This window comes from Malurus melanocephalus, unplaced genomic scaffold (genome assembly GCF_030028575.1).
Source record: "Malurus melanocephalus ecotype Western Australia unplaced genomic scaffold, MMel_1.1 scaffold_21, whole genome shotgun sequence".
In the NCBI taxonomy this organism is placed as follows: Eukaryota; Metazoa; Chordata; class Aves; order Passeriformes; family Maluridae; genus Malurus; species Malurus melanocephalus.
The window spans coordinates 30,745-53,250 of record NW_026623253.1 but is presented as its reverse complement, the minus strand read 5'-3'; the positions used below and the strand labels follow the sequence as shown (position 1 = coordinate 53,250).

General features: G+C 35.6%; 1 protein-coding gene across 2 annotated transcripts in view; it reads left to right on the top strand.

Annotated features, from left to right (window-relative positions):
- Window positions 1-22,506, top strand: part of GBE1 (1,4-alpha-glucan branching enzyme 1) — a 95,386-nt gene that overhangs the window by 56,574 nt on the left and 16,306 nt on the right. For both annotated transcript variants that reach the window (XM_057389923.1, XM_057389924.1), the window contains exons 4-7: window positions 734-859; window positions 2,592-2,727; window positions 5,328-5,418; window positions 6,365-6,574. In XM_057389923.1, the coding sequence (XP_057245906.1) occupies window positions 734-859; window positions 2,592-2,727; window positions 5,328-5,418; window positions 6,365-6,574 (563 nt within the window). The remainder of the gene's footprint in view (window positions 1-733; window positions 860-2,591; window positions 2,728-5,327; window positions 5,419-6,364; window positions 6,575-22,506) is intronic.

Below are 22,506 nucleotides of genomic sequence, written 5' to 3'. Positions count from 1 at the left end.
GAATTAAGAATTGTGTACTTTCACTTGCTTGTACATTTCTAGGTTTCAAATTTGCAGACCATCTGTGTTACTGTTTTTATGGCAGCCAAGATACCCAGCAAAAGCAGAGAGGTGCTGTTCCTTCTGTGCTGAGGAGAGGGGAGGTGGGATGGGGGTGGAAGGAGGTGAGAGAAGTGGAACTTTTTCTTGACCCAAAAGCTGTCCTGTGCTTTTTGTGTTATCTGTGGTTCTGTTCTAGGTGACATTGTTATGGACACACAGAGCATGGAAAAAATAGATGAAATTATGATATTAAAATTGCCTTACTGGATTGTTTGTTTGCCAAGTTAAACAAATCACAGTTCTCATCCTAATGGCATTATACTGCATSTCTATTTAAATTTATAAGAACATGCAAAGGAAATAACAATGACCGGGTAAATTAGGGAACCTAGCAGTAATCCGTTTGGGAAGGCTGCTACTCCCATTACTTTTGTAAAGCTTACATATATCCTCACCTTTCAGCTCTTGCTCATGACCATCACTCCTGTCTGACATGTCTATTTTACTATCCCTTTGCAAATCATCTCTGCGAGCTGGGTTGTTCTTCCTTCTCTTGACTTGCACTGTGTGTTTGTGTGTTCTTTAAATTAAATTTCTGTGTAGCCCACTATTTTATTCCCTGCTATGGCTTGCATAGAAGGCATTCTGTGAGTTATAAGTGACTGGCTGCATATGTTGTGTTATTTTATAGGTGGTGATTCGTGCTCAAAACGGCGCCCTCCTCTATCGTATTTCACCCTGGGCAAGATATGTGGTCCGTGATGAAGACAAAGTGAATTATGATTGGGTTCACTGGAATCCACCACAGTCATATATAGTAAGGCTTCAATATTATTTTCAAGAGATGTAGCATGTTCTCTTCGTATCCCTGCTTGGAAGAAAAAAGAAGAGTCATTTTGCAAAAAGGAGATTGCAAACTAGTTAAAATAGCTACCTGAGAAATGAGGGGCTTTTAGTCATGGCTTTGACAGAAATAAGTTACTTTAATGATGGATGTTTTTGAGCTGCTTTTTTCTCCTGTGGAATATATAAAAAGTAGTTATTAGCGTGGTATTTTAAACTTGATTTCCCACCTGTTAGGCAAGATTGACAAATATTCTGGGACAAGATGGCTGTTCCTGGTAGGGAGGAGAGCAGGGGATTATCAGTATTGGATTTAAAAACTGGTCATCTACAAATGCAAAGTTGAGTAGTCAACAAKAAGTTAATATCTTATGAAGTCAGAAAACAACTTGGAAAATAAGGTGCCCACGCTCCAGTTAAATCCTGGTTTCTTTGTAACAGAAAATTCCCTTATTGATTTTGAAGCCCTCTTTCTTCTCATGCACTGCTATAAGGGAGAGARCTCTTTGCATGATATGTGAAAAATACCCTAGGAGAACATTTGGAAACTTTAGACTGTCTGAGTGATGTTTCAAATCAAACTGATATTTTTACTGAAAAATGGTGCACAGTGCTTTATATCAGAGACTCTGTAACCTCTGCTTTGAGTTAAATTTTAGATCCACCTCAATTTATGAAGCCACTGCTTGACAGAGGAAAGTTTATGACATGGAAAGGCTGGTAACATAATGTGTAGTAACTGTTATTTAAGTGTGTAGCCTTTATCAATTTAGTGGCCTATTCTATATATGATGCTGTGTGACACCTCAATGCCCTGTAAGAAAAGGAATGGGTAGGTATTTGGAAATGCAGTGATTGCTATGACCTGAGTGAAAAGGAGGCCGGAACATTTGGGTGCATAGAATGACTGGCTGGGAAAAAAAAAAAAAAAAAAAAAAAAAAAAAAAAACAAAAAAACCTTTTATAAATAGAAGTGCCCAGTGGAAACAAAACACAGGTAACAAGCCTCAAGTGGAAGTTTTGTTCTTTGCATTGTTCCTTTAATTTCTGTTCACATGTGTGTGTTCAGCTAGTTCTGTTCTACCTTTTCAGAATTTCACTTGAATAATAAGCTAACAAATATGATATTAACTTCAATGGCCTCTGTGTTCTTTAAATATTTTCACCYGTCTAGAAATGCTGTGTACTCATCTCCAGACCTGGGATTTTAAAATTATATTGTAATCCTAAATAATTGGAGTATAAGTGATTCTGTGCTGTAGAACTSTATTCTTTAGGAATAAAATGCTTATAAATTTCAGTTAAGAGAAGACAGAGTGATTTCACATACCTGCAAAAAGCAGGTATGCTTAAAAAACAAAAAYGTATCTTGCTATTTTATCTATTTTCAAATAAGCTTCATAGTGATTCAGAAGCCCTTCAAGTGCAGTGGCTGCTAGAAGTTTGAACACTAAAGTGTAATTTTGTAAGAATATAAGAAAGGTGTTGTCTCATCCGTGTCCAATTTCTTGTTCAAAAAGAATGTTAATTTCATATAGGCATATTTGCTTTAAGAGTTTCAAATGGTCAATTGCTTCTGAAAAATTCTACTTTGAGAAGAAAAACAAAATAAACTTTCAACTGTTTTTTCCCTTGTGCAAATAGTGTGATTGTGACAAYACTCCTGAGGTGTTCCTAATGAAAACTCTGTTTTTCTTTCTTTATAGCATAAGAATCCATCCCCAAAGAGATTAAAAAGCTTAAGAATCTATGAATCTCATGTRGGAATTGCTTCCCCAGAAGGAAAAGTAGCTTCTTACAAAAACTTCACCTACAATGTGCTACCTAGAATAAAGGATCTTGGTAAGAAATAACGGAGATGCTTGCAGAGATAATTTTTATGTGCCTGTGCTCTTGTTAGAAAAGATAGCTGTCAAGTATCTACAGGTTTTTTGCACTTTCCAATTACACATGCTATGAAAATAGATTTTTAGGTGAGCAAAAGTTATAAACAAGTGAAATCAGTGGAGAACAAACAAAGACTGAAATAGGCTACATGARTAAAATCCATTCTGGATTTTGAAGTAAAATATGATTGTTAGAGCCTACAAAARTATTGCAAGGCAATTTGCTTTTGGTGTGGTTTGCTTTTAGCTTGAAAAGGGATCTGTATTTGTAACAGTCGTCGGAAAATACTTAATTCTTAATTGGTTCTATTAATGGGATGCTTAGTTCTAAGGAAAGATAAAAGAAATGCCTAGAAWTTTTTTCTTTGTTCTGCCACAGTAAGCATGCTGGACTTCTTTTATCCCTGAACAGTACCTCTGAAGAATCAGAACAAGGAAACTTTAAATGTTTAAAGTCTTTTTCAGGAAAAGCACTTCTAGTATATTGGAAAGGATGTGTGAAACAGCTGGTACCATTCTCTCAGGAGGCATAGCAAGAGTCTTCACCTCAATTTTTCTTTAATTATTTTTCCCTGGGTGTCTTTGCACTATGTCTGTAATGGACAATGTTAGAACTTACTGTGTTTCACTGCCTTGTGATGAAAAATGTGGTTTTTTTTTTTTTTTTTTTTTTACAATTAGCTGTAAAATAATCATGACATCCATAGCTTAAACCTCTGTGGATGGTGTCTTTTGTTTGTGCTTGATTTTTCAATTTTATTTTATTTATCAGATGCTGAAAAAGACTTTTCTTTGTAGCTTTACATGTTGAGTCAGTGTTTTGTGGCTTTTGACTTTTGATAAAGTTGAGCTTGCAGGTGAGATGAGGGAGTTTGAACATCTGGAAGCCCTTAACAAAAAGTAAACTTGRATTTTACTTTGTGTATCTGTGACTCCTTATTGCGAAGGAATTTCACTTGTCCCAGGAAGTTAATAGGATTTACAGAATTAGAAAAGCAGCCTGCTTTGCTTACAAATTTTTCTTTGTGGAGAAATGTCATGGAAAAGGTGATGCACCAAATAATAAAAGCAGTATYAAATTTAGGTAGGCTATACAGAAATGATAATTAACATTCCTTCTCGTTTACCTCAGGTAAACACGGAGGGTATTCGTATTTTGAAAATATATTTTTAAGATCTGTTAGATTCAGTTTTGGAACATCTTACTTCTTAAGACAGCCTTAAAGACATCACCTCTCATATAGTGATGTATTACTAGTTTGTAGAAATATATTCATGACAAATAGCAAAATAAGTAGCAAGCAAATTGAATGTGATTAATTTGATGTAATGTTGCTGTCTATTTATAAAAATACTGTAAATAAAAATAAGTACAATGAACCTGAATTATAAACCAGCAATGAATCTGACAAATTGCTGAGCTCATGCCAACTGTCTTCTAATAGTAGCTCTGGTTTTAAATGTCACAGCTGTAAGAAACCCAGGAAGAATAAAAATCCCACATCTTGTCGAAACTAAACAATGAAGATGTTTTTCTAACTAATAGAGAAGTGATGGTGGTGTGAATCTCAACAGCCTGTATATCAAACCTGAATCTTTAGATTTCCCTTCCTTAAGAATGCACTGAGCTATCTTAGGTGATGACACAGCATGGGCACCAGCCCTCCTGCTTTGGTCCTTCGGCGAACTTGGAATAAAAGCACATTACACTTGTGTTTTCTCTTTTTGGAAGACTCYTGTAGAGGGAGGATAAATAGCTATTAAAATGGGAAAAAGTGGTTTTGAAGGGATAAAAAAAGATGTAATGTCATGAAGTTACAGTATTGTCTCTAAACTGGAGAGACATGGGTTTGACACATGGGGCACTTGATGGATAAGGAATTGGCAGGATGGTCACACTCTGAGTTTTGATCAGTGGCTTGATGGCCAGGTGGAGACCAGAGATGAGGTGGCTTCAAACTGAAGGAGGGTGTATTTGACTGGACATTAGCAAGGAATTCTTTACTGTGAGGGTGGTGAGGCACTGAAACAGGTGACTCAGAGAAGTTATGGATGCCCAATCCCTGGAAGGGGGTGTTGACCAACCTGGTCTAGTGGAAGGTRTCCCTGCCCATGGCAGAGGAATGGGAACTAGAAGATCTTTGAGTTCCCTTCCAACCCAAACTATCCTTTAATTCTGTCATAYGTGTAGCCAGTGACTGACCCTACACTCTATGACTACAAGTGTCAAAAGTTGAAGCAGAAGTTCAGGACGTGCAGGCTGGCATAMCTAATATTCTGAAGTTAAATTAAAATTAGCTTCTTTCTATCTGCATCAGGGAGATTCCATATGTGTAGATCACTCGACAAATTGACTGTTTCATTTGTAATGGGGATCATTTAAGTATAAACTATTAGGTACAATTGCTTCTTGAAAGTTACTGAATCTTTAGTTGTTAACTATTAGAGGCATCTAAAATGAGAGAAGACTGGAATGGATATGTTAGAGGTATTATTGAATCCTCTTTTAACTATCCTTAAGSCATGATTTGTTGGTTCCATTTCTTTTTATTATAGGCTACAACTGTGTCCAGCTGATGGCTATYATGGAACATGCATACTATGCCAGTTTTGGTTATCAGGTCACAAGTTTCTTCGCAGCATCCAGGTAGGTTTAATTGCTCCATCACCATCTCTCTTCTTTTCCTTTCCTGCCCATCCATTGAAATCAGTATGCCTGCAGGTGTGTGTTTGCAAGGAGGTGTATAATGGGAAGCAATGGTATTTGCTCTGCCTTCCTCTTAAATCTGAAATCAATTTGGCACAGTGATCAGCTGCTCTGTGAAACACTTTGGATAGGAAACAGACAAAAAGTTTAKAAGTAACTTCAGCTGCCATAGCATATTCCAGATAATCCACGTTCAGMAGTCTTGATTCATGGGTTTGGGGATGTGGGATTCTTGGCAGTAACAAGCAGGATGTGTAGGGCTTTCTTTTATGACAAACAGAACTGTATATTTTCGTTCATACTGAACCTGTTTAAAATCATGGTGATGATGAAAAATAAATTCAGGTAGTTGTTAAGAAAATTATGATAAACCTGGACATCTTGATTTTTTTTTTTTTTAATAACTTTTTTCCTTTCATCTTAGAGCAGCTCAAGTGGCAACCTGGCTGAATTTTGATAGGACGTTTTTAACTGGCTTAATTAGTTGAAAAAAAAAAAAAAAAGGTGTGTTGGGCATAGGAGACTTATTTAAAAAATAAGTTGGAAAATGGTGCAATACCTAATTCAGATATCTAAGCAGGAAAACAGCAGATGGTGTATTTTGTGGACTTTGTGAATGTACATTTACATTTAYAAACATCATGTCACTTTGTTCCAGCAGTATGAATATATTCTTGTCCCCTTTAAACTAAGAAAAAGTGTTCAATATTAAATAGCAGGTTGAAGTTGTATCTGTTACATCAAATTCAGTGTAAAAGATGTTWCTAAAAAGGGAAGAATATAAGTGAATCTATTTCTGCAAATCATTACGTGCATGATGTAATTTTTATGATGAAAGAAGAATATTTTATGATTGTYCCACTCCTAACACTCTGCATTTTCACAGCCGGTACGGAACTCCAGATGACCTGAAGGAAATGATTGATGTTGCTCACTCCATGGGCATCACAGTCCTGCTTGATGTGGTGCACAGCCACGCCTCAAAAAACTCAGAGGATGGGCTCAACCAGTTTGATGGTACAGATTCTTGYTTCTTCCATTCTGGATACAGAGGCAACCACCAGCTCTGGGACAGCAGGCTCTTTGACTATGCCAAGTGAGTATAAAATGSCATTTCATCTGTGCTAGTGGTTATTTCTTACCAATTCTATTAAAACAATGYTCTTTGGCAAACTGGTAAAGCCATTTGGATTGTTCAACAGTTGCAATGTGTGGAGTGAAATTCMTCTACTTGCCCAAATGCTTAAAACATAACAATAACAGTATTTAATTTTTTTTTTTATTATTATTATTTTTGTCATCTATGGCTACCTGTGTGCATGTTATATACCATGTACATTGTATGTATATTATGTAATGGTGTTGTTATATTTATTTTCATTTTACAACAYATTTATATATAAATATCTATTTAAATATGTTATATAGGAATATATAATTGTGCATTTTGTGCATTATAAAATAGAGTCATATTTTCATGCTATATAGTAAGTTGTATATATATAATATATAAGGCTTGTATATAAAAATAAAAAAAAAAATAAGAAAGGTTGATAAAAACTTGTAAGCCCTGTAAATTTATTGCCAAACTGGTAGKTTGTTGCAATGTAGGAAAAGTTTTCCCCCAGGACAACTAACTCCATTTTAAAGAGCTTCTGGAGGCAATCAGCAGTTAATACAGAGCAGGGGCCATTTTCAATGGACAGTTCTAGAGATCCAGTTTGGGCAAGCTTAATTAGCCACTATGAATATAGTGTGTGTCAAAACACATATTAATGCCAGATGATTATTAKCATTTAATATTGTTTACTTTGTATTTTCTGAAGTATTGGGGGCGAGGAGATTGATCTTGAGTGCTGAATGTTTCAGTGATTTAAGTGGAGAAACACACTCAAGCAGCCAGCTTATTTAGGTTTCCTCCTCATATTTTTTTCCATTTGTTCATTGCTGAACCACCATGATTCCTCCCTTCCTTGTCTTTGTTTCCCTAAACATTCCATAATAAGTTTTATGTAACTCCACAATCTCCTTAAAGCATGTCTTAATAAATTCTATATGGAATTGATCACTTATTCCAGGATAAATTTTCTTATTTTTCCCCCTTGAGATTCATGATAATCTTGTTTTACCTTCTTATCAATTACAAARTTCTGGTTTAGCCCTTTCAAGGCTACATATGGGTGGGGCCTGCACTGGCTGATCACAGAGCAATGGTAGAGTTCTGGTCTCTTGTTAAGTTGTTTGTGTGCTGCAGGTTCAATTTCCTGTTTTTCCCCCTTCCTTGCATTGATTTGCCATGAGGTGGATGGATTTGCTTACATTGCACCATTACAAAAGTCATGTTACATAGCATTGGCCAGTTGTTTAATGGAGCTCACAGTTTCAAATAAACCAAGTGAAAACTGATTTGTGCACCTTAATATTTAGTAGGATGATCTGTTCTTTATTTATTTGTTATTTGGAACAGTTTAATAGATTATTTCGGGGGGCTTTTTTTTTAAATTGTGATTTAATTATTATGAGAAATATATTTTAGTCCTTCCTGTGAAGTTTTTTTTTTTTTTTAATTGTGATTTAATTATTATGAGAAATATATTTTAGTCCTTCCTGTGAAGCATTAAATTAATATTCAAATTATATTTCAAATAATCTTAAAACTTTACTATCAATATGATAATATTACACATTTTGTTTCATTTGATGGTTATGAATAATCAACAGGTATGTAAGTACCAATGTCTCTAGTGAGAAAATTGAGTGCAATTATGGACATTTCTCTGTTCCAAGCAGAGGCAGGTTCTTCCTGCTGGGAGAGAAAGGAGTGCTGAGTGTTAGGGAGGATTTATAAATGAGAGAAACAACCAGCTTGTTTCATGGTAGCACTTGCAATGTTGAGTATTTTTTCAGAATTGAGGAACTCCCTCTGTGGCTTTRTTTGGTCACAGGCATGTACCTGTACTTGTTGAGGGGACACTGCTGGGGAATTGCTTTTTATTCTGTGGCATCAAAATCGGTGCCAGACTGAATGTTGGACGGGGAGAGTGGAAAGAGCTGTGAGGGGCAGACATGAGATTAAGGAATAGCAACSATCAGAGAAATTGAAGCTCTGCACTGGATGACTGAAGGTCCCTCAAATGTCATTTCCCATCCCCTATCCTCGAGTGATATGCAACAAATTTGGTTTTCTCTTTTCAAATGTTTGTGGAAACCCTTCCTTCCCCTKTAAGCATAAAACCATGAACTGTTTCTAGTCATTAAGGAATTCTTTCATCCTAACACCTGAGACAGTAAATATTCTGTATGTGTTGTAGTCAAATTTTAAGATAACCCTCATGTTTATTACARGTTTCACAAACCTAATTAAAAATAGTTTGCCTTTTTTCCCCCTCTGGTCTTTGTGTGTGCAGGTCCCAAGCAAAACTGTGAAAGAATCAAACTGACATTTCATTGAAAATGTTGGATTTGGGGTTTTTTTCCCCCCCAAAAAAAAATGTCTGTATTGGCATACTGCTAATTTCCATACCAGTGGATGAGCAGCTCTASTCTGCATGAGAGGAGTATAAAAATCTATGAGAGACTCAAGTTGCTGACAGATGTTGCAAGTTTGCTCAAAAGAAATGACAGCAAACACAGTCTGTTGAATGGTCGACAGAAAASCTTGCTTGCTGAGTGAAATTTCTTCAGCTAGCACAGCCATCTAGCCTGTACAGAGCTTGTCCTAAATCCCTTTCCTTCTGTAGTGGGAAGAACTGTTAAATCTACAGGTACTTAAACATCAAATGCAAAGAATGCCCAATTCACTTTGGAATTGAGAGAAACTAATTCTCTACCATGAAAGAGATTAAGGAACAATTGCTTTATCAGTTTAGTCTGTCTGCATTTTCTTTGAAAGGCAAGATGTAAGTAAGTTTATCTCGCAGCATTTGCAAGATTATTCAGTTGTCTATGAAAGGGACTGTGAATACTTGCTGTAACAGAATGTGGCAAAAGATCTATATCCATGCCAAAAAAAAAAAAAAAGGATTATATCCCTTGTGTATTTACACATTATTTTTTAGTAAAACTCATGTGAGTACAGTGTAGCTCCAAGAAAAGCAATAGTAAAACTGTTCCAAGGACAACCTGAACGTTGTATCTTGCACCACAGTACTACTTAAAAAGCTGAAGGCATGTTTTGTATGTAATTTTTATTTTAATGCATATTTATACAAGTGTTGTTTGAATCGGGACCTTTTCTGTAAATTGTGAGCAGCAATTTTAAAATTATGCTGTTCATGGTGTTGTCACAGGAGAATAAAACCTCMGTTTTGTTGAAATTAAAATCTACAGGTAAGATAAGTGGTTAATAGAAAAATAGTTTTTGCTTAAGTTTTTCAATAAATAACCTGTTTTTAAAAAAATCAACCAAAAATTTTCAGAAATGAAGTTTTACTTTAATAATTTTCATAGCTTTTTCATATTCTTGTGAGTTTTTCTAAAATCGAGATCTGGGCTTTTTTATCCTCAAATATGTTAATTTGATGTCTCTTCCTCTTCTTCATCTCTATTGTCCCTGGTTCTACCTGTACCCATCCCCAGTCTCCCTCAGTGACCAACCCAAAAACCAGAATGACAAAGCTTCATGAGAATGGCACTTGGTTTTAATATTTTCTGTTGAAAAATAAACTTTTATATAATTWGTTTCCTATTAAAAATTGTGACTTTTCTAGCCCTGAATTCATGCAAAGGAAGTGCTTAAGTGTTAAAGGGATGCCAGAAGCCCTGAACCTRTACTCTAGTTGTCACTGTCCCATTAATTTTGTAGTAAATTAATGGTCTCTTTTGTGCTCCTGTTTAAGGTAGATCTCTTCAAATGGATATAAACACCCTCCCATCTTAAATAAGGATTTTACTTGTAATTAATTTTGCRCAAGCAAAGTGTAACAATTTTTTATTCATAAAATCATATTCAAAGGTTATTCAGCTGCCAGGTTCATTAGAACTGACGCTGTAGACTCTGGAGACCAGGTGGGATTACAGCTAGAGTTGGTTGATTGTGTTTTAATTTAAATTCATTTCTCCAAAGAGCAAATATGTCYAAAATACTAATCTCATAAAACTATTTGAAAATAATTGAGGACAAGATAGTACCTAGCGAAGATTTTTCACACAGCATTACATAAGWACAATGTGTAAGTGGTGCTGCCTTTCTAGACTTGTTCAGGTCTGAGAGTATTGTTTTGACCTCTAGGCTTTTCCTGTTTTCTTTTTCATTAGACTGTTAGATGCTATTCTGTCTTAATCCAATTCTAAATGTCAATAGGTATACTGAGATATGTCTGTGAGCCTTAAGGAATAATTGTAGAACTAAAACCCAGATATCACGTAATGCCTTTGGTTTGTTGTTTGTTTTGGGGGGGAGGGGGTTGGGTGTGTTAGTTTGTTTTAGTTTGTTCTTTTTATACTGTGACAGTCTTCTCCTGAGCACTTAGCCAAAATTTTAAGTTCTTGCACAGTCTAGGAAAAGTCAGAGGTGTATTTACAGTCTGGTTTTAATTTTAATTAGTCCATTTTTCCTTGAATGCAGCAGTATGTTCAGTAAGAGACGATGTTAGTTACAAGGATTTGGGGCCAGCAGATGTCCCAGCATCTCCTTTGGGGATTTTCTGAGGCCCTTTTTTCAARGCTTTTTAAGACTGGATGTTGTGTCCATATTTGGGGGGTTAAAAGTCATAACTAAACCGTGTAATGGGAGAAATCTCTTACTTAGATTTTTTTCCCTCCTTCAGTTTTATGAAGTTTCAGGTGACATCCATGCCAAATGTGCTTTGAAATGCTACAGGTAGGGTTTAGTGTATATAAACACTTTGTCCCACGAGCCACAGTTTTTACATCAGGGTAACAGATGACTTGCAGGTCCCCTGCTGCCAGTCCAGATGTTCTCTCCAGCTTGGTCTTCTGAACTGCTGGTGGAACAGCTGATTATAGCTCAGTACTTTTTATTTTTTATTTTTTTTTTCTTTCTTTTGTTTAGTTGTTTCTTAAAGTGGATAATAAAGTGCCCTAACTCAGAAACTGTTTTCATCCTTGCTGTCAGTGCTGCAGAAACAGGGCAGCTGGCAGGTGCTGAAGCTTATGTGTTTGTTCTGGTGTAGGTGGCCTTGTCCCCAGCTTGCCCCTCYAGAGTGGAATAGGTCACCTGGAGCTTTTCTCCCTTGTCCTGTGGTCCAGCCTCAGGCAGGAATCTCGGGTGTTCTCTTGCATCTGTGACATCCCCCTCTGTTTGGATGCTGAGACAGTGGCCTTTTCTGCCACCCAGTGTTTAAATCCTGCATAATCCTTATGCTGTATTTTCTGGGGAAAAAAGGTTCACTGACTTTGCTTGACTTTGGGATGTGACTCTTTAAAGACATGTTTATCTTCTGACATCTTCAGCAGCCTTTGTTAAGGTCCATGTTTATTTCTTACTTAAACAGCTTTTCTGTTTTGTGATTGGCTACTTTGCTGGTCTTTATCTGCCACTGAGGTGATATTATTAGTAGGTGCAATGAATTGGAACACATATCTTTCACAGCTTAGTATTTCATGTATTTTCAGAGCTTAGTATTTTGTTAGTGGGGGGTGGCTATAATTCTGTAAACATAGCTGTACAGATTTTTCTTTAAATGTTGTTTTCCTTTAATTTAGTGATGAGCTCTTTTAAATATCAGTGCAKGTAAAGATTTGTTGCTTTCTTTGGGAGCATCCCCATGGTTGTTTTCGGGATTAAATGGATAAGTTTCATTTATTTCATATATTGTTTACATTATTAGAGTATTAAGTGGATGTAAGCTGATGCCCTGTGGAGTGCCATGCTGTAGAGGAGTCTGGTTCATTGCCTGATGCTCTCAAGGAAAATTGGCCCATCAGCAKGAGGTGCAGACTGCAGATAATACCTTGTGTGTGCTCTTGGCATCCATTTCAGGGTCCCTTTATTCACACATGATTCAGAGTGCAAAGCCTTGACTGCAAACTCCATGCTCACAAAGGATAGGTAGGATTTAAAAGCTCCTGGGACACTCCTTGCTTCCAAGATGACACCTGAACAGACCCTGCTGGCCAGGCAGGTGGGAGAAAGGAGACTTGTCACAGACTCTTGATGGTACTGAGTGATCCTCTTCACTGTTTTATGCCTTTCCATCTTCTTCTTTTCGAATCCTAATAAACCTGTCTGTATGCAACTTTACCTTTCTTACCTTGTATAGTTGTAATCTGAAGACTTTTTCTCAGTTCTCTCTCAATTAAGGAATTTTCTTAAAGCTTAAGCTATACAGCTTTTGGGACACTGGAAGGGAAGAGGGAAAGCAAGCAGGGGGAGCTTGCACATACTGAATCATATGCAGTTGAATTCCTAGAGTGTAAGAACTGAAGAATTCTCTTCTGCAGCTTCTGAGGATTTAACAAGGTACAGGTGACATTCTCCCAGCTGCATTTAAGATCTAAGRACATCCAATGCCATGCCAGGGTTGTCACAAATGTGTTTTCACAGGCAGAATATTTGGCCATAATTCCATCTAAARTAAAGGTGATGCAGTGAGAGTTGTCAAGAGAGATTCTCAGTCATGTGATGTCATTTTGGTGTATTGTTGATTCTAGGRTAATTACAATAGAGCAGGGATGTAAGTTGTGTTTCATTATGTAAAGCACAAAGCTGTGCTGATTTTAATTCATTTCCTGCCAGTCTTCCTCTGCTAAATTAAGTTAGGAAAACTCTGTATTTAAATATCGGCATAACATACATTGGAATTTCATTTGGCTGGCCAAGATTATTTCTCAATGACTGTTTTAAGGAAGCACTGCTTGTACAGTTAAAGTAAGATTTATATTTCTCCCCCCACCCCTCATAAATGTAATTGTTTTGATTAAAGATAGASTTTAAAAATACTGCCTGCTTGTGTTTCTTAGCACTCTGCTTTAATAGACTGGACTTTGATGGTAATTCTGACAATATAAAATAATTTTTAAAATTTAAGCCTTAAAGTTTTAGTCCTTTCATGCCTAAAAACTTTTGTTTCTTCCTCTTTTTAGTCATTATTGTKAATTCTAGTAAGTAAACAGTTTCAAGTATGAGAACATTTCAGTTTATAAATTGCCTTTTTTGAAGGGAATGAGTACTGAAAGCTTTGACAGAAGAGATGATATATAGGAACTTACTGCAACATAAAAAAAAAAAATTAGAATAATAGTGCAAGGAAAAGTTACAGCCACTGACATATGATTTATAGTATATGCAGTCTCGAGCTGTTGTATAATTGCTTTATTTTTTTTAAATTTTTAATTAAACAAATGTAATTATTTTACTGCACTGTAATGTGATTGATATAACAGACTGGGAAACTTTAAATCTGTAGGTGCTCTAAATCTCAGAGCTTCACTTAAAAATCCATGTAGCTTTCTTTGAAGTGTTCAGTTTCTCAAATTAACCTCCAATGTATCATTGACAGCTTTGTGTGAAGTTTCTAAAATGTGGCTGCACAAAAAGTGATGTAGTGATAAAGCAAGATATTGAGACTTGAAGAAAASGCACACTGAAAAATTGCAGTCAATTGCTTTAAATTTTCTCAGGTAGCACATTTTGCAATGTAGAGGTCACCACTTGTAGCCAATTAAATTCAATCWTATCTTGAATAAATGCAGTCGCACTTACCTGAAGTTGATTATGGTATTTCAAGAAATATCTGAAATTAGACAAGATTCAGCACATTGAAGAGAGTCACTTTGCATCAGTCTAAATGCAATAATGATCTTGCATTTAATAATCCACACTTGAACTGACAACTTCCACAGCATTCTTAAGTGATTACTGCAGCAGGTTACATGGGCACTGTTCTGAATAGAGGGTTGTGCTGGAGAAGAGGCTGATAGGTGTATAAGTTCGAGAAAAATCCACAAATGAGGTGGGCAATGTTGACTTTCTTCTAATAGGGTTTTGTGCAAAGAAAGTAAAGGTTGAAGGAAAAATTTGGCATGGTACCACTCATAGCAGGGAAATAAGATGGCAGCATTAAGACAATTGTTTCTGTTTTTTCTTGATTCTAGTGTGTGTCTGCTGTAAAATCCACAGACCCTCTTGAAATACATATTTTGAAAGCTGACTGGAGAGGCCAGAAAATAAATAACAATGGGGAACAAACCTGTCTGCAAAGTAGAAAACTATCAGAATGCTGTGGCATTTCCAAAAGTCAGTAGCRTATGTACRGSCARCAGATCAGAAATACTCTGCAAATARTTATGTTGATCTGATGTATTACTTACATAGGGATGCCGTGTTTTCTTGAGGATGCCATAAAGATCAAAGTTCCTGTCTGGAAGGTGGCTGAAAGAAGAGATGGAGTTTGATGCCTACAACAGAGCTGGGCTGCCTAAAGCTTCAGGGAGGGGCTRTCTGTCCAAACAAATTGTTCCTTACTGTGGCCACTGACTGACACTYAGCTTGGATGGGACTGTATTGGTGACAGCATGCTAAAATTTAGGGAATGCTTATAAGCATTCACTCAACAGTATATGAACTTTACTGTATTTAAATSCAAAAGTTTTCTGGTTATTTAAATGCAAAAATGACTTTGAAACTGATGTGTTATTGAGAGAACTTTTATTAGAGGTYGTAGTAAAGATATACCAAGAAATCCTTTGTGAAATTGTAAAGATAAAAGAAAATTATTCTACTGCTCCCATTATAATAGTAATGGATGGACAGGGAGCAGCTTTTGGTTTTGTTCTGGCTGATGTAGTTACAGTGCAAGTTGGAAGAACTGAAAGTGTTGCATGTCAAATGTGCCTTAATGAATAAGGAAGTTACTGTGTTAAAAGCTTTATGCCTGGGAACAGAGTGTATTGTTCTAAACTAGGTCAGAAAAAAGAGTGGTTTGTGGGTTTTTGGTTTTTTTTTCCCCTTGGGTTTTTTTTTTTTTTTTTTTTTTTTTTTTTTTTTTTCTTTTTTTTTTTTTTTTTTTTTTTTTTAAGAATATGAATTTGTATTTCCCCCATGCATTTGCTTTGGGCAATTGCTTGTAAAAAGGGAATTTTTATGGAATTCTTTCTAGTTCACCATGGGAACTGCAATCAGACATCTGCTTGTCCTGGTTCATCCCTGTGTCTCTTCTTTGATAAGGGGGCTCACTCTTTATTTGCATGTATCTATACTAAAATTCCTTGTAATCTCTTGAAAATTGGTATAAAGCTATTTGAAAAAAAAAAAAAATCCATTGCCCTATAATAACTATTATTATTTAATAGTTTAGATAGTTGACACAAGTTTTTCTAAATTATTCTACTACAATTTATGAGTTTATTTCAGGGAGACGGAAGCAAGTGTACAAATAATACATTGTAGACCTTACTCCTCTTGATTTATTTAGTATTTTCTGCACAATAATTAAGTCCTGTCAAGTGTAGTTTTAAGGATAGAAACATGTGAACAAATAAACAAGAATGWAAAAGCACATCCATAGTCACTACTATGTGCTCTAGTATTTTTTTTTTTTCTGTGGGAGATGACTTAATTTATTCAAACAAAGAGCTAAGAATGAAGTTCTCTGAAGAATTATTAAATAAAWGTATGGATTTTTTGTGTCTATATTTAGTCATTGCAGTAAAGATGTTAAACTGAGTGTATTTATCAAAAGGCTTCACAAGAGAAGAATGCTCTTTGCTGCCTTTATTTTTATTCATTGTTCCTTTAAGATATGTAAAGAAAGTAATGACTGTTGTCATTTCCTGATTAAATAAACACATTAGATCACCTCTTCTTGGCTGCAGGGATTTATGTAAAAAACCACAGAAATGTCATTTCATGATGTGAAGCCTGTCAAGAAAAGCATCCAGCACAGTTAGACCCTATGGCCTGTGTTTTTAACCCACAAACCTTCAGAGATTGGTCCTGTCCTTTACTGATTTTCTTTTTTTAGAAAGAAAGACTTCCTCAGATCAGCTTTGAATGATCAGCTTTCCCCCCCTTGTTGTTTGTTATTTAACAATGTTTTCATTGCACTGTAGCACATCTTTGCTTAGGGCATGATATTTTGGAACACGTTTTAGCACAGGCTTTTTAGTAGAAGTATATCTAAGTTTTCTAAGAAGTTCTCCAGGAGAGTAATAGAGAAGTTGGTGTCTTTTGAGGAAATCATCCCTATGAGTACTGTGAGTACAGTGTTACATTTTCATACCCTGACCTTTTGCAAGCAGGTGGAGGCAGTGCTAAATTCCCCCTTGTCTTTCCTCCCTTCCCTTCTCCCCTGAAGGCAAAAAGCAAATGTGGAAAAAAGCCACTTAAGTTATTGTTTCATTTATTATGACACCAAGTTAGACTGGTAAATAATTAGAATAATATATAATAATAATAAATAGAATTGTTTACAGAAAGGAAATATAAATACATAATTGGCTTCAAGTGTCAAGTTTGTCTGAAGAAGAATGGTATTTTGTTATTTGAATGATATTTGCCAGAGCTCCTAGCCAAAAACATTTCTTATTCTGAATTATGTCATTTAAATATAATGGATTTCTGTTGATTTATTTAGTTATAAATGGATTAAGCTTGGACATTGAGAAACAAGTTCTAAAAGTTGGTGTTAAAGGAAACAAATAGCATATCTTTCAAGTTGCTAAATATATGGATAGTTTTAGGGATAGTGAGTAGGTGAAATTATTTTTTTTCTTGTTGAAATTTAACTGTTGGCATTTAATCCCTTAGACAGTTTCTGTGTTCAAAGAATTGGTGACTTGAAGTAATCAGTCAGCCATACACTGGAGAAAAAAATATCCCAAAAGATTTTCACTGCTATTTCTCCCCATTTTCTGATTTGAGTGTTTATATTACTCTGGATTTTTAGACTTTATTCACTCCCCTGAAATCTAAAATCCTGTATTTCTCTTCTTACATATTAGATGGGGTCTTATAACCATTCCAAGGTGGATGTTTAAGCCCCATTGATGATTCAAAAGGTGAATCTTTTTGGAGAAGAAAAAAAGTCACCTACAAAACACTAAAATTTACATTATCAATGTTTTCAGGCTTCCTTTGCCACCACCTTCTTGGATAAGGGCATTGGAAAAGATGAAAATCTACTTTGACTATGTTATAAAAGATTTAAAGGTAATTATTTTGTCATTGGGTTAATTGGGGGGGAAAGTCAAACTCTGTCAGGAAATGGGCAAAATGAAACAACTTTCAGCTGGATTTTTTTTTCTAATCTTCATCCAGGCTAACAAAGCTAGTGAGAGTAGTGGAAAATAACCTTCTTTCAAACTCATTAAGTGCAGACTGGAAAGAGGGAATGTTCTCCAGGTTTCATCAASAGCACGGAACCATCATCACCCAAAATTACAAAAATAAAAACAGTTGGTTAGAGTCCAAGGCTTGAGCAACTCATTTGCCAGCAATACCAGACTGTTAATGTATGCAAAGACAAACCTGTTCTAAAATATTTCAGAGAATCTTAGCTTTAGGTTTTTGTATTGTGTCCTAGCCTAGTCGACAAAATTTGCTTTGTCTAATGCTATGAAATTTTAGGTRTATTTTAATTAAAAGTTGCTATCATTCTGCTGCCATGTAAGCCAGGATCAGTTACAGTCACACTGAAATATGGTCTGAAATAGAAGCTATCTGTAATAGGACTGGTTGATTTAATTTCTGTTAAAAATCATGGAATTTCATGAAAAGACCTTACTGCTAAAAATAAATATGTATTTCCAGTGCATGAATTCTACTGGTAGGTTAACAAGTCCAAATGGAGATGAGTAACAAGTGGTGTCCCTAAGGAATTTAGTGGGATTGAGTGTGCCCTCAGGAAGTTTGTGACTGGCTTGAGGGAAGGGATGCAGGACAGAACACAGCTGGCAGGAATGGGGCAAAAGTTTTAAACTGAATTAGATTTAAGGCATAAGGAAGGAGATAAGGACAAAGCTTTTCACCATGACGGTGATGAGACATTGAGGAGGTTGTCCAGAGAGGCTGTGGATGGCCCATCCCTAGAAATGTTTAGGTTCAGGTTGGACAGGACTCTAAGTTGACGACGTCCCTGCCCATGGCAGGGGAGTTTGACTGGATGATCTTTAAAGTCCCTTCTGACACAGGTCATTCTGTGGTTCTGTGATTTTGTACAARTTCTCGTGCTCTAATCAGTTATCTTTGAAGAATAGAAGTTGGGTTTAAATTTATCAAAGGGTTCTGTTGCCTTGTGTGAGTTACCATTCTGTGCTGACTTGAAAATATAAATCCAGTACTCAAGGCTGTTTGAAATATGTAGGAATGTTTTGTTGTTGTTGTTTTTTTTTTTAAAAAAGTAAGCTCTAGGCAGGAGAATATGATCTTTGTAATTTATATCTAAGGACAGTGATTATTCTTGCAATGTGTTCAAGATACTATCTGAGGTTTCCATTGTCATAATTTGATTTCAGGGATTTAATAGGAATACAGCTGAATACATTTTGGCACAGTATCTTTCACACCTATCCTTTGTAGAGCTTACAAATTTGGTGGCTACAGAAGGATACTGGGTATGGTAAAACATGTTCAGACCACAAAAGGTTTTAAAATAGGTGCCTAATTCCTGAGAAATAAAATAATGGATAAAACAAAGCATAGCTATAAATCAATACAAGAATTACATTGTAGCATTTTATGCCAGAGACAATTCAAATAATAGTTTTGCTATGTATTTTACTAAACAAAGCTACTCTCACAAGCTATCATAATTGTGCTCATTGTTCTCATATTCATCTTCATGAAGTACAAATTATATAGTTGAAATGACAGTATCTAGTAAGAAATTGAGTAAAAACTAAGTATCTTTGAACACAGACCTGTTTTTCAGTTCTCTTAGATGAAAAAGTATTTCTGAAGCATACAGAAAATGTATTTGCAAGTTCACAGCTCTACTGGCACAGCACAATCTGAGCTAATATCTTCCTTTAATTACGTTTCTGAAGAACGTAACTTCAAAAAGTTCAGCAAAGAGAGAAATCTCTGTGCCCTGCTTAAGCATGGATTCCTATTTAATATGAACTCTGCACTTCAGATCTCCTGTGCTGGTTTGTGCAAATGCAACAGCTTTGCTTTCTGTGTTTGCTGAAAGAGAATCAGGCTCTTTGAGCTTTCCACTGGAAATGTTCTTCCGTGAAGGCAATCAGACATTGCACAAACTTTTCTGCCCTTCATGCCGAAGTCTGTCACGTAACTGAGCAGTGTCATCCCACAGTGCTGGAGACAACATTTTGGACTGTGTCCAGAGYAAGTGCTGATGCTGAGGATAAAACCTGGAAGCATGAGAGGAAGTAATCTAAGCTTTGTATTAACTAATATTAGTATAGAGAGTGAACTTCCCTTAGCCCTGCTTCCCCAGGGCTGGAAATCAGGAGATTACCATTCAGTATCTCAGAAGCTTCCTGTGGTGTCTGGATGATTGATAATGAAYATTTCTACTCATCTTAAAATTTTCTCCTGTAGATTTGGTATTGCCAACAAYTGCTTAGTTGGGATGAAGGGAAGGATAGGCTTTTGGCCAATAAAATAGAGAYGGGCAACTAAGTCTTCAGGGATTTCATGTGCCTGTCTCTGAGGGTCTAGAGTAAAAGGATATTCAGATACTATCTTCAAAAAGGATGTCCTCARTTGGTAAAATGCACAGATTTTTCCCCTTTGGCAGTCTTGTGTATGTGATGGTAACTATTCCTTATGAGGTTGATTTTTGTTGASAAAAAGTAGCTGATGTGCTCTGTTGCTTGAGGATTAATATTTTTATTTGGGAATTTCAAGGTATTTACTTAAAAAATGGTAGTAGCATATGAAAAATGAATGATGTATAGATGAGATATTATTGATGTCTTTATGGTATAAACTTGAGCCTCGCACCACTGCTGCCACTGTGATTCACCATCATCTGTACACAGAAAAGGCTTCTTAACATCAGTGAACTTTAACCTTTAGAAAAACAGATATTTGATGGTATGTTTGTACTAATGCTGGAATTTTCTCAAGGGCTGAGGTTTGGTCTTGCTTTCYTTTTTTAGAGCTTTTGCCTAGGATTTTTCAAAATGTTCTTTTATGAGGAATTCTCCTTTTTGACTCCTTAAATACCTGTTTCTATTCATTGGTATTAGGAAAAAAAATGCAACTGAATTCAAATTAAACCAGGCTGTATTTTCATTATAAAGGTACAGACACAATAAAAGTGCTTTAAATATTTTTGTGTGTGAACCAGACACCCCTTCAGTGTCCCTTTGAAGTCAGCTGTGTGAGCATAAATWAGGGAACCAGTATTTTAAAATAAAAGAAATGAAATCAGTTTTATAGAAARCACTGTTTCAGGCTTTTGATAAAATGGTTTTAAGAAAGGAGAGCTTTAAAATGTTAACAATTTGCCAGATAGTTAATATTTTTGTCACTGCTAATGGAATGAATTGATTTTGGGTGTGATTTTGTTTTCCTGTATAGGCAATAAAGAAAGTTGAGGATAATTATTTTCTATTCTTATACATGTATAATAGCATGCTATTTCGGGGAGAAAAACTACCTCACAACARAGCAGTTAAATCTCTCTTGACATTTGATTCTTTATGGGTCCCCATCTCAACTCTGGGGCTGTTTTTTGGGCGAAGTTCAGGATAATCGTCTGTTTAAAATCAAGTCACCTGATCTGTAATAGCTTGCAGATATTTCTGCACTACATTTTGACTTAATTTGAAAGCTAACTTGGTATTGAACAGTAAACTTCTGTGAAATGTTTGAGAGCTCCATTTAATTATGGAAATCATGAATTGCATTGAATTGTGTGCAAATTCTGATGGTATATCTTTAAAGTTGTGATTTTGCTGCATTTTGCAGAGCAGCAAATTTTGCTTGTCAATTTGTAGGGTTGATTATATGACCAAACAAATGTAATATTATCTATGAAGTTTATTTTGGGAGAACAGGTTTTTAAATAATCTCAAAGATTTTTATTCTGTTGGTGTATAATGTACTTGGATAGACTATAAGTGGGGCAAATGCTAATTTATCCAAATCATAACTGAAATCCATGTAGGCTTTATCAGCACTTAAAAGAGTTTTGTAATATTATGTTTCATACTTTYTCTGTTTTAAAATGTGTATGCCCTGCAGGCTCTGTTAAAAGTGCAGGTAATTGTCTTCAGTACTTACTTTTTTTCTTTCCTTTTCTATTTACCTCAGGAAGCTCACTGAGCAAAAAGCATCAAGAATATTAAATTTCATTACAATAAGTACCTACCTGCTTTGCCTCCAAGGCTKTTCTTATATTCATATTTTGCAGGACATAACCTTTGCTGAGTAGTATTTGAATTACTGCTTCCATTTCATAGGGCAAATAGCTGAATGCTTTATTTGATATTTAGTTTACTCTTTCCAAGTGTGGATAGGACTAGCCAGAAAAATGTAAGCTTAGGACTTGCTGTTTACACAATATTTTAAACCCTTATATAGTCTATAGTTCATTTAAGGAGAAAATTTCTTTTTGTGCAAATGGCATTTCAGTAAAGCCATGTGAATATATTCATAAACATATATAGTTTATTAGTAAAATAAGAACAAGAGTTGGTGCAGAATCAACCTGCACAATTAAAATGATGTGTCTTCTCAAAACATTAGTCAAATGTCCAAGCAATTGAAAATTGGGCAATTCTTGTTTCATCTRTGCCGTAACTCTTTGCTGTGTGGCACTGCTTTGCACCAACAGAGGAAGTAGAATTTTGAGAAAAAATTCCCCTCATGAACCCTTCAGAGCTACTGTCTATATGAATAAACAACATGRCTATTTCTAAGAAATCATTTTCCCAAAGTAATTACTGAATGAGTATGTAAGTCTAATAAATGCATATTGCTATTAGATTGTTTACAGCATCTTGAATAAAAGTGCTTTCTCCTTGCATAACAGTGGACTTAATGGGGATCAGGATCAATGATTCCAGAAGGGTATGGCACTCTAGAATTCCAATTGTAACTAAAATGGAAAATCCTCTGCATCTTCAAAGCGGCTGCTCTTGTTTGCTCTCAAA